The sequence below is a fragment of the Dicentrarchus labrax genome, unplaced genomic scaffold, assembly GCF_905237075.1.
Source record: "Dicentrarchus labrax unplaced genomic scaffold, dlabrax2021, whole genome shotgun sequence".
NCBI lineage: Eukaryota > Metazoa > Chordata > Actinopteri > Moronidae > Dicentrarchus > Dicentrarchus labrax.
The window spans coordinates 4,140,481-4,153,643 of record NW_026136722.1 but is presented as its reverse complement, the minus strand read 5'-3'; the positions used below and the strand labels follow the sequence as shown (position 1 = coordinate 4,153,643).

The window sequence follows — 13,163 nt, the reverse complement described above, 5'->3', positions numbered from 1 at the left end:
CTCACACACACTATTCATCAATAAATCTTAATTTTTATTGGTCACGACAGACAATATTCGACACAGAGAGCTGAGAGTAGAAAGAGTAGGGGGAACAAAGAGATTCAAGTTCAACCCCTGAAGGTCTGATGACTGCTGAAGGGCCTTAGTGATACTTCCTCCAGCGATCATGTTCTGGAAGAGAAGATAAGAGAAACAGATGGTTAAATTAAATAGAAGTTTTTCACATCAGTGTGTTTATAATAGCTAGTTTAATGCACACTGGACTTCCAAAATAAAATGCCAGACTCTGAGAAGAACAACTGTATAGTAGAAGTAAGTGTGTGTGCATTTCTTACTGATGTGGTCGAATCCCCACACGTAGCTGAGGACCACGTAGCCAGCCAGAACCATAGCTATACCACCGATGCCTCCCTTCTTCACATTAATGTACTTGTTGTAGTATGCGTTGTGGCCTGGAAGAGAGGAAGGGGGAAAAAAAACAGTAAAAAACCTCCTCAGTATTCGTTCCATGAGGAGGTTTTTCTACATAGCACCACTTTTACAGGACAATCCAGTGGTGATAATGAAATCAGCTTTATTTACAGTAGTTGGTGATTATTTATGTACACTTAATGAACTGAAGAATAATTCGGGTTCAATAATTGTTCGGCTGGTAGACTTTAGAGTCATCTGGATGTCCCTCAACTTCTCACAGACTTACAAGCTAGTTTTGGTGCTGAAATGCTTTGTGAATTTCTGTTAGAGCAAATACGTGAGTGCTAAAGTAACGAATGACACAGCCCTTATTTTTAGCAGTTTCTCCCAAGTCAGCCAGGCGGGAACTACCGTTAGGTTTTCTTGTGAATACAGCCTGTGATCTGCCCTTAAATTAAATGCTGAACTGATCACTGAAGTGACTGCAGAGATTATTATGTTTATTATGTTAAAAGAATAAAAGCACAGCATGATGTACATTCCCTGAATATTCAACCAACATTTTTTTAATTTAAAACTGCACTCCTTTTTGTCGTTGAACCAAAATCAGAACAGAGTTCCTCCCTTGGTAAACTTTTTGAATCCACAACAAAGTTTTAAGTCAGTTAGGTTTCCTCACCCCTGCGGATGGACGAGATGATGCCATTGGGGGTGAAGTCTCGACTTCCAAGCCAGCTTCCCAGCTCAGCCAGTTTCACGTCCCTCAGTCGCTTTTCAGCTATGGAAACTGGTCACAGATGGAGACAGCAATGACAGTTTGACTACATACATGCCACAACTTTAAAAGTTGCCTGTAGTGAGCAAAAAGTTAAAAAAAAAAAAAAGAGCTAAAGGATTAGTCAACTGAAAGAAAATTAATATACATTTTAAAAGTCTGATAATTAGTTATTGTAAATTTTCCAGGTTACAACTTCTCATATTTGTGGCTTTAACTTGTCTTATATTATTGAAGACCTTTGTGATGTGAACGTGTCACCTTGGACTCTGTGGGTTTGTGATGTGCATTGTTTCATATTTTCTCTCTATAAACTATTATTATAAAAAAAGGAATTGACAGACTGAATATAATCAAGTTTAAAAAGCTACATTTTGCACAGTAGCAGACAAGTTCATCCTCAGAATAAGTGTCCAGTCTATAAATCCATACAGGTGAAATTGCAGTAGCTGATATTTACGCTCATTGACACTAATTGACTTATTTTCCGCCTCAGATTAACTTTACACTGTGGGACACTTTGACATTTACTAGTTAACACTGGTTGTGTAGCAACATTACAACAGATATGAATGAAGTATTCAGGTGTTAGTTTCTTTACTATTAATCTGTTTTAGGATTAAAATTAACCAGATAATATGAATGTTTGCAGGCCACCGTGCAAGACAGCTACAAGAAAAAAACACTTACATAACATATAAACACCACTTATTTATAATTGCTACGTCAAATCTAAAGTTTCTGATAACTTAACGTGAAAGTTAAAATGCACTAAAGATAAGTTTGAACTGTAAAAGTGACAATGACACGCAAAGTCCTTGACGTGACTGTCGGGGTTGAGTGCGGCCTTCAGTCGGACAGAAACCTCTCAGTGACCCGCTAACAGTCGGTCTGACACAGAAACACACACCGTCTGTCAACGCGGGAACATTTACCAACAATAAATCACTAAATAGAGACAAATTAGTGGGTTTCTTTAGCAGAGGACACGATGTTTTACCTGCTCTGTCCGCCATCTTGACTGGTGCAGAGAGCTCGCAGCAAGGAATGATGGGAATACAAACGGGGGAGGTGCATTATGGGGGAAGATGTAGTTTTTTCATCTTTCCGCTAGAGGGCAGCAAAATATTTGAAAAAGAAATAGGTCACAACACTGCACACAGAACAACAACAGTGTGGAGCAACAATAAACGAGGTTTATTTAAGCCTTCAGACATGTTTTAACCCTCCATCAACCTTCTCATTAACAACATCTACTCCGTTCACTCAGTGGAGACAAAGACTTTCACTCCTGCTGTGAAAAATGGGATTCTTCTAATCATATTGATTTTATGTCTGAATCCTTTCCATGCATTGTGGACTTTACGTTTGCCTTCTCTTTCTCCCTTCCTCAGTTCAGTTTAATTATATTAACTATACTATAAACTAAATTCAATTTAATTCAATGCAATGGGGACATTTACATGTACATGTACAAAACAACATAACGTACATAAACAGGAGGAAGTGTGGTTATACTATTATATATATATATATATATATATATATATATATATATATATATATATACTGTAAATGAAAGCATCAAAAGAAAAAATACTTACATCTGTCCTGCAATAAACCTTCATAGTTCAGTTTTGTTGAAACCTAAAAATGGGTGGCTAAAATAATAATAATATAAGAATAATAAAAAGCTGAAATTAGCTATTTTCATAATTTATTGACTAAATCAATTAAATAACATTGGGCAATGAAGGTAATCAATACAGAAAATAACTGTTGATTGCATCCCTTGATGATGATTGAACATTGAGGAGTTAATATAGGCTTTTGTTTACACATCTTTGTATTTTGCATTTCTGTGTGTACAGAAATCAATTGATAATACATATAGATAGATACAAATGCATGTATCTATTAATATATGATCAACATTACAATGTAATATGTATAAATATGTAAGTATCTAAATATAATCTGCTTCCTCTGTGTGTTTTTTGTACCACCTCATGTTAAATCTCTCTCTGCTTTAAAAAACATAACAACAGGACCTGAAGGGTTTCCTGCTCTGGGGTCTCCTGACAGTCTATCAGAGGAATAATTATTTCAGGAGAAAACAGCCGATCAATGAGCAACACAACAGCCAGTAGCGCTGCTGTATATAATGTACCTGAAGATATAGTTAAGATCTCGTTCAGGCTGCATGAGCATGGTTGTGTGTGAGTGGTAGAGGTGGTGCTGTGATAGTTCAAGTCCCTTCTCAGCACACCCACTGATCAATACACTTCTCTCTATCTCATCTCTCTCTCTCTCTCTCTCTCTCTCTCTCTCTCTCTCTCTCTCTCTCACACACACACACACACACACACACACACACACACACACACACACACACCACACAGAGTGAATTAGGGGGTGTAGTAGTGGTTTTGGCTGTCGTCCAAGACTGAGCAGCAACCTCTTTCCTTTATTAGACTGATTTTCCTGCTTCACTCTAATGACTTTCATTAGATGGAGGACTCATATAGATGTCCAACACCCACCCTGCCTTTTTCCCTCTTTATCTTTTTCTCTGCTTCTCTCCCTCACTCACAAAACACACACACACACACACACACACACACACACACACACACACACACACACACACATATTTGGTTCTGCTGCCATGCAACATAAACTGCATGTACTCTACCATAACTGTAAAAAAAAATAACCAAATTAGAGAGGTCTGGCTTGACTGACACCAAATAACCTCATCAGAGCCTCCAACTCACCCAACTGCCTTTAAAAGACGTCCAATTCATAGTTTATATCTTGAATATCTTGAGAATGTGTTTTTCCATCCAGTAGATTGTGATAATATTACACACAAAGCTTTGTCACAACTGCACCTGCATTTAGACAACATACCTTTGTGGTGCTGGTGAGGAGTTTGGCTCCTCACACTCTCCCTGATTTGTTCTGTGCCTGAATATGAGCTCAAGAAGAATAATAAATCGTCCCTCTACTCTTTTTATTTGTAGGCTATTGAGGTTGACCCGAAACTACAGCTACTTCATCAGCAGGAAGTCTGTTGGATTATGTTACATTAAACAGGAATACTCATTACTCATATGAATAGATGGAAGCTTTTATGTGAAAAGCTTTTATCACAGAGCTGTGACTTCTGAAGTGCATATCATTTAAAGAAAAGACTTCCAGCCTAGAGCTAATGAACAGAAATTACATTTGGTTTGGTTTTTTCATCAAGTCAATCCAACTCAGTACGCTATCATACTCCTCTTCTTCTCTCTCTTCTTCATAAACCTGCTATAATTGTTTTGTTTTTCAGCCACTTGCAGCAGAAACAACACTGACATATTATAACCTTTTAAGTTGTTAAGTGAACTTGTTAGGAAGGAGTTTATGGGCACATGACCGCTGTAAGCCCAGTGTTCACTCTCTTCTAGCTCTGTTTTAGGTCTCTACCAACTCTTTAGCGGCTAAATGCTCCACTGTGTTAACCAGCTGGATGCTAATTTTGTCTGTGAACAGTTTGGCATTGGGCAAGTAGTGAGCAGGTAGGGATTAGTGCTTCATGCTAATCCCATGCAGGTTTTTTGCATGCGGTATAAACTTGTTATTGTCGCCAAGTGTATTTAAATGCTTCTGCATTCTGGCGTCCATAAACAGTATTGGATTGATAAGTGCAGCTTTAAAGTTGTGGCAGACTGAACACAGAGTGTGCCTGTCAATCTCTGTTCTCAGTTGAACAGTCTATAAATGTCCAAATGGCGTCAAGTAGAAGCCCAAACAATCACAATCCACACACTAAAATAAAAAGTACCTCAGTTGGACAGAAAACATCCCAGTGTAGCAACACTTCCCCCCTCCTCTCTTCATGAAGGTCACACTCAGTCGCACACACTTGGTTGAACCAACATCGCACATCTGTCTCATTTACACACAGTGCGGGCCAGAACCTCTAATCCAATCTCACTCTGTGCCGCTGAGAAGCCAACACACACCCGCAGAGGTGGCAGATTCCCAGATGCACTCATCGAACACCTAAACACACACACACACACACACACAAACATACAGAGACGTGAACACACAATGACAGACTGACACACTCAGGAACCATACAGGGATAAGACGGGCACATAAATATAAGCACACATACATGCACACAAATTTAATTGGGCTGTAAAGGTTAGAAACAACGCTGTAACATAATCTCATTTAGGGAATAACCCATAAGCAGAAATGACCCTGTGGTCCAGGTTCACCTGCTTGTTTATTGGTTTTGTTCTGTTTGTTATGGAGCTGCCTAGGGCCTCAGTGCGCTTCAGAGTCTGTACCAGTCACACACACTCACACACACACACACACACACACACACACACACAAAGAGACACACAGACAAAAGCACTAGGGGACGGATGATTTTATTCCACCTCAAGAGGCAGGTGCCCTCGAGGTCTGCCACAGAGACAGCTCTTTGAAGCTGATGGAGGGAGATAGAGAGAGATAGAGAGAGAGAGAGAGAGAGAGAGAGAGAGAGAGAGAGAGAGAGAGAGAATAAGAGATGGGCGAGGGGAAGGAGGGGGCCAGAGTGGGAGTTGGATTTTACAAGGGGGGAGGATAGACAGACAGAGAGAGTAGACAGGGATGAAAGAGGATGGGGGAAGCAAAGACATGAAGACTGTAAGTACAAAAGGGGAAACTGGCAGCAGAAAGAAAATGATGGAGGGAGATGAAGGATAAAGGAGAGAAAAGAGGAGGGGACTGAGCCAATGTCTCTGCACACGGCTCTCTAATACACATGACCTTTAAACAGCCTCTCTCCACAGTCACTCCCTGTTCATCCATCCTTCATGCACCACATCTTTTTCCATTACATTTTTTAGGGTTCCCCCTCCTGTGTTTTCTTTATAATCGACACTTTTTTCTTTGCCCTTGTCAGCGATTTCTCTTTTCCCCCCATCTGCAACTGTCTCTCACTTCTTGTTTCCTCACTTTCCTCTCTCCCACATTGATTTCTCTCCTCTCTATTTCTGCTCTTTGGCCCTCTCTTCTTTTTCCCTCTTAATTTGCTCCTTGTCATGAATGTCATCTCCTCCTCCTCCTCCTCCTCCTCCTCCTCCTCCTGCTCCTCCTCCTCCTCTCAGTGACCTGAATGTTTCTTTTTCCTCTTCTCTGTCCTGGTTGAGAGCTCACAAGTGGACAGACGGCCAGAATCAGACAAACAGACAGGCAGGAAGACAGGACTGGAGGGATGGGTTGTGGGTAATGGGTTTATCAACTTTCCTATTACTACAATAATCTCATTAGAGATATGGAGATCACCAGGGGAGCTGCTAAAAGGAGCTCGCTGGCCTGATGAAGGTCTCAGAGGAAACGTGTGTGCATGTGTATGTGATAGAGAGAGAGACATGGAGAAATATAGTGAGAGAGAGAAAGAGAGATACTACATGTGTAGAAATACTCCACAGGGACTGTTTCATTCCTCAGCGATAATGGCTTAAGCCACTCAATCAAACTTTCCTATTCACATTCACTCACACACTTAAATATAATGGCCGCTAATGGCACGTTGACTAATCGAAACTCCACTTCTGCTGAATACGAAAGAGGACAATGAACAGACTTGCAGTGTACCTCAAACCTTGCTTAAATTTGGAAAAGGAATTAGTGCTTGAATTCATATTGGTAAAATAGATAAAGGCTGTATTTAGTGCTAACCAATTAATTTGATGGACTCATCAAATCAAATGAATAGCAATGGTTGATTATTGCATGTTGGTTTCTTACAACACCCAGTTGAATCCTTAACCACAACAAATTGTACCTCATTTGAAAGAACAAAGCCTCTTAATTCTATTAGAGTAAACCAATTTACTGTTTTGTTCAACTTTATCAAGAACAAGAAACAATTTCCTTTCTCCTGTTAAATGAATAGTTTATAATTATCATAGTTAGGTTTAGTAGGTTTTTAGAGATTTACACTGAAAACAGCTGCAGAAAATGATGCCTTAGAGCCAAAACATTGAAGTTGTGAGCTGGAAAACCAAAAGAATGAGCTGAAAGACACTTCACTCATCACTATGAGCTTTCACCCAAAAGTTATTTGGCTGTTATTATAGAAATATTGATTATAGCTGCATAAATAAATAAACAAATAAGCTGACTTAACCAAGGGCACTGACTCTAAGTGGAGCTTCTCTTACTGCAGACTGAAAAGAGAGGATATATTAAGATTCATAATTTAACCAAAGCCCCAAAGTGGCTAATAGAGCCACTTTAATGCTTATCAATTATTCTGCAGCCACTTTTCCTTCGAGTTTTGAATATGCACACTTGCCACTGCTGCCCTTTTCCCCATATATATATATACGGCTGAAGAGAAAAGCAGTTTTCAAAGTCAGATAAGGTATTATTTTTGTTGCAATGTGAAAGAATTGACTATTTAAATCGATCTCAGTACAAGCATTAACACCATAGATCATGCCAGTTTGTTTGATGACTCATGAAGCAAAGTTTTTCTTTCTGCTCTCTTCCACAGTGGAAAGTCTCAGTCGATCTGACCGACTCATCCTCATCCTGAGTTTGTAACATCTTTATCCTCCATCTCTCCTCCACTTTGCCCTTTAATTTTCTAAATATAAATTCTGATTGTTACAGCAGTGACGCAGTTATATCTCACTATAAAACGTAACTGCACAAACCATTATATAAAGAGCTGGATGTACTAGCTGATATTTGTATGGTACATATGTCACTAAATATTATCATTATTATTATTAGACTCATGTAGACACTCAGGATGCTTAAAAGAATCCGCTTTCATACTTTTTTTTTTTTAGCCTTTTCGTAACTCTGTGGCAATATTGTTCCGTCAGGCTGTCAGTCCATCCACCACTTTGGTCCAGACTAAAATATTCAACAACTATTAGACGAACTGCCGTGGTGCCCAGAGGATGAATTTTAATGTCTCTGGTAATCCTCCATTAGACATTTCCTCCATTAGTTTCACTTTTGTGGTTCTGAGTTAACTGTTTTGACAGTTCTTGAAGTACTGATTCAACTTCTTTACTAAACTAAGTAAAAGTGAAAAAAGCACCAGCTTTGAAATTTACTCAGAGTATAAAAGTAAAAAGTACTCTTTTGGGTTCTCTTAAGGAGATTTCTACTGACTGTTTCTGTGCACAGCTGAAACTTCAAATAGGGTTGAGTCTTGCTCCCTTGTCTGTTTCATCCTCTACCTTCTGTCATGTTGGGAAGGTGTGTAATGATGCAAAAAAACAAACATCGCTAATTCCCATAAAATTAATTAAAACTAAAATAACTAGTGTATTTTGAAAATGTAAGAAAAGAAAGTACAGATATTATAAATATACATGTAGCGGGTAAAAGTAAAAAGTTGTCAGATGAATAATTACACAAGTAAAGTACAGATACCTGAAACAACTACTTAACTACAGTAATGAAGTATTTGTACTAGGGTACCTATGCCAATCATCAGCGTGTTAGCATTGTTACTGTAAGCATTTTAGCATGCTTACATTAGCATTCAGCTCAGTGCCCTACTGGGCTGTGCAGCTATTAGCATAGACTCCCTTCTTAATTTTACTTCTGTAGCAGTGTTACTTGTTTCCTAACTGACCACAGTGGGACAAAATGAACTGGGGGACAGTGTTGACTGTGTGGAAAGGTGAAGTCGACCTGGCCTCAAGCCTCTGCAGCAGATTAGACACAGATCGGCCCGATTGCTTTACTAATACTGCAGCTGAGGACAGAGACAAATAAAATTACAGTACACACTAAAACACACACGAAAAACACACACTGAGGACACAAATGTGAGTGCACACACACACACACACACACACACACACACACACACAAACAGAGCTGTGAAATTGAAATGGTAAAGCGGCTGGTGGTTACATAGCAACCTTTAATAAACAACGGCTGTAAGATGGAGACAATGATAATGAGAGACACAGAGCGAGAGAGAGGAGTAATTGAACTCTGGCTCTCTGAGTGTCTCTGAGCTTTGGTTACATGGTGTTGAGTTTCAGAGCAGGGATTTAAGGACGTGTGTGTGTGTGTGTGTGTGTGTGTGTGTGTGTGTGTGTGTGTGTGTGTGTGTGTGTGTGAGTGTGTGTGTGAGTGTGTGTGTGTGTGTGTGTGTGTGTGTGAGTGTGTGAGTGTACAGTGTATTTAACAAAGCTCTAAAAGCTTGAACTGACTCAAAGAGAAAGCACACACATGCACGCAAACAAAAATACACACACACACACACACACAGTAAAAACGCTTCAGAGAGCATGGATCAGATTTGAAAGTGAAACAGCAAAACAGAACAGCAGAGCTATGAATAGAATTATCTCAGCCACGAAAAAAGATTTATCTGTTTCGTCTGCTGCTCTATCTATCTATCTATCTATCTATCTATCTATCTATCTATCTATCTATCTATCTATCTATCTATCTATCTATCTATGCAACAGTTAAAGGAATAGTTTGACGTTTTGGGAATTATACTTATTCACTTCCTTATGGGGAGTTAGATGAAAAGATCGATAACACTGTCATGTCTGTACAGTTAAGAAGAAGCTACACCCAAGAGCCGGTTAGCTTAGCTCAGCATAAAGATTAGTATAATAGGCACCTTGTATCTCTGTACTTGTGTCACTTCATGTTAATTAGTCTGCTTTAGAGTCACGCTTAATGGAACTTATGGACAGAGCCAGGCTAGTTGATTCCCTCAGTTTCTAGCCTTTATGCTAAGCTAAGCTAAGGTAACCAGCTGCTGGCTGTAGCCTTCTAGTTGATGTACAGACATGAGAGTGGTATCGATCCGATCTTCTCATCAAACTCTCTGAAAGAAAGTGAATGGATGTATTTCCTTACATCCTTGGGTAGGCTATTTCCTAAAATATTAAATATAGGATAGGAGAGGGTTGAAAGAAGAATGTAGTCAACAGATGGCTCTTCATTTATGTTTGCATGTGTATGTATGTGTATGTATATGTGTGTTTGTGTGTCCCATAGACGGAGAAAAGAGAGAAAAACACTGTGCTACGCCCGTATTGTCGTGTAATTGCAGCACAGAACAGATCACAGCCAAACATAACAATAGTGTGGATTTACTGCAAGTGCTTTCCAAGTGCTCAAGGCGCTTTCCAGTTTTCACGGCTACTTAGAGTGTGAGTGTATGTGTGCAAGAGTGTGTGAGTACTCTGTTTGAGTGTGTTGGAATTTTTATGCATACACGTCCTGGGAGAGAAAAAGATACAGAGATAATTTGTGCATGTGAGAGATTAGTGTGAGTGTGTCTGTGGAGCCCACCGTACAGAAATAGAAAGAACACAACCATATATGTGTGTGTCTGTGTGTGTGCACAGGACGTCTGTACCACAGTCACATTGTGGGGATCAATGATGGGTCCCAGCAAATTCTGTGACCCAGTTGAGAATTTCAGCATTGCAACAGCTAATGTTGTTTTCTTTTTAGACATTCTGTATCTTTATAGCAGCCAGTAGACAGACTGTACAGATGTTGAGCTAGCGATGCACACACTGACCATATGTGTGTGTGTGTGTGTGTGTGTGTGTGTGTGTGTGTGTGTTCAGCTCAGCCTCCAACTGATCTCAGGACTCCAGCTCTCTCTGTTATTTCCCTCCAGTTTGTATCCTTGTTCTTTTATGAAGCAGATTAATACAACCCTGGGATAAGCACAGTTTTTTGAATAATCCATCCAGCTTTGTGCAGATGCCTTTCTTTAATCTGTAAACAAACAATGAATAAATAGTTACTCAGTGATCTTTTGACATGCTGGTAGGTGGGTGTTACCTTCAGATAGAGCCAGGCTAGCTGTTTGCACCTGTTTGTGCTGAGCTAAGCTCACTGCCTGTAGCATTATATTTAATGGACAAACAAGACAGTGGTATTGATCTTCCTAACTCACTCTTGGCAAGACGGTGCTGAGCCAAAATGTTGAACTATTTCTTATACAGTATACTATGCTATATAAACACTATGCTATCAAACAAACTCTTCTAAGGTCACGGATTCTGATGGGTCACATAATTTGGTGTAACACCCGTCAAACCAACAAGCAGTGACTGAATCCTGACCTCTCTCCAGTCCACAGTGCTTTGCTGTGTGCCTCTGTTTCTTTTCTCTGTCTCTCTATGTTATATCTCAGTGCTGTCAATAGACTATCTCTCTCCCTGACTCTTTCTTCCTCTGTGTACCTGTTCCCACCCCCTCTATACGCCTCTTTACTTTCATTTCCCTCCAAATCCACTCGGCCACGTCACACACCAGTAGAGCACACTCTGCTCTTATTGCTGTAGCAAAGCACTGCAGTCTGTTACATCTTTCTCTCCTTGCTCTCGTGTGAACTTTTTTCCTCCCCTGGAATCTCTTTCTGCCTCTCTTCCCTCAGTTTCTCCCTCTGTAAGAAACTAATTTCTTGCTGCTTCTCTTTTCTTAGACACTCCAGCTACCCCCCCTCCTTTTCTCTGTGTCTTCATCCACCCTTCAGTCCCTGCATCTTCATCTCTGCCTGTGTGAACTCTCCACCTCCTCCTCTTTCTTCTTCATCCCTCTTTCTCTCCATCTGTCTCCATCCCTCGATCCCTCTGCTTCTGCATTTTACACCTGTCTCTTTCCTTTCATCCTTCTTCTTCACCTGTCTGCCTTGCACATCATTGCCTCCTCCTTTTCTTCCTGCCTATTTCTCTCCCTCTTTCCTGTCTTCCTCTTACCATGTGATAGGATTAAGGCCCCATCTGTCTCTCTCTTTTTAGAATTTTCTTTTGTCGTTTTTGGTGGATTTGCTCTCATTTTCTTGTCATCATTTCTTTAATTTGCCAAATTTCCCTGCCTCTCTCCCTCTAGTTCTCTCTCCGTCTTTCTTTATGTCTTTCTCAAGAGGTGAGTGGAGGTGGTGATGGGCGGTAGTACTATCAGTATGCAGAGTCATGGTGCTGTGGCTCTGCCGTCATTGATTGAACCAGCAGCTAAATATAGACCCTGTTGAGGCTCAGCATCTTTTCCAAGCTGGAAGGAGGGATGGATGAGGGATGGTCTCTCGCACACACACACACACACACACACACACACACACACACAACCACACACACACACACACACACACACCTGTAAGCTAGTGTTAGAGAGTAAATAATAGATACACACATAATAAATCTGTTTACAATGAATGCATACACACAGCAGCAAACACACAAATGTTAACATTCACATGGATAATGTAAAGAATCACTCACACACACACACACACACACACACACACACACACACACACTTGCACAGACTTACAGACACTTCTGTCAGTATAGTCCCGCAGGGTATTTGGTTGTACAGAAAAATAATTCCATTTAAGTGAAGGAGGCGTAACGTGGTCTGACCTTTTTACACATTCATAACAGAGAGCTGCTGGGAAAAATATTTATGGAACACACATACACACACACACACACACACACACACACACACCAACAAATCGACAGTAACTCATTCTTTTCTGGACAGATTGCTGTAGGCTAAAACAACATGACAAACAATTACTATTCAACACGCAGCATAAATCCAGGGCTTCAAGCCTCCCCACAAGCTGAACAGAGAGGAAGAAAAAAAGCTGCAGACAGACTGAGAGAGCCAAATGGAGGGCTAGACTGGCAGGATGACAGACAGATAGAGAGACAGTAATTTGGCAACTCAATTATAACCCAGACAGACAGGTAAAGTGAGAGGCAGACAGGTAAACAAACAGCCGGCTAAAGAGATAAGCAGGAAGGCAACCAGAAAACAACGCCCCCGTGATCCAGAGGATTTTACGCAGATTAAATTCATCTCGAGAACGTGTTTCTGGACCAGCGTCAAAACGCCTGCTGTGTCATAGGATATGTTTGTGGGCCTCATAAAGAAAAGCTTGGTTGATAAATCACAG

General features: G+C 40.3%; 1 protein-coding gene across 1 annotated transcript; it reads right to left on the bottom strand.

Moving 5' to 3' along the window:
- Window positions 1–13: 13 nt before the first annotated feature.
- On the bottom strand, window positions 14–2,290 carry atp5mf (ATP synthase membrane subunit f). The gene is made up of 4 exons (XM_051388434.1): window positions 2,193–2,290; window positions 1,097–1,204; window positions 339–455; window positions 14–174 (listed from the first exon to the last, which is right to left on the bottom strand). Exons 1-4 carry the CDS (start codon window positions 2,206–2,208, stop codon window positions 146–148), a joined length of 270 nt encoding a protein of 89 aa, XP_051244394.1. The 5' UTR covers window positions 2,209–2,290; the 3' UTR covers window positions 14–145.
- Between the last annotated feature and the right edge of the window lie 10,873 nt (window positions 2,291–13,163).

Coding starts and splice junctions, on each gene's coding strand:
- atp5mf (XM_051388434.1), bottom strand. Junction 456..1,096: donor CATCTCGTCCATCCGCAGGG/GTGAGGAAACCT, acceptor CCTCTCTTCCAG/GCCACAACGCATACTACAAC. Junction 175..338: donor GTGGGGATTCGACCACATCA/GTAAGAAATGCA, acceptor CTTCTCTTCCAG/AACATGATCGCTGGAGGAAG.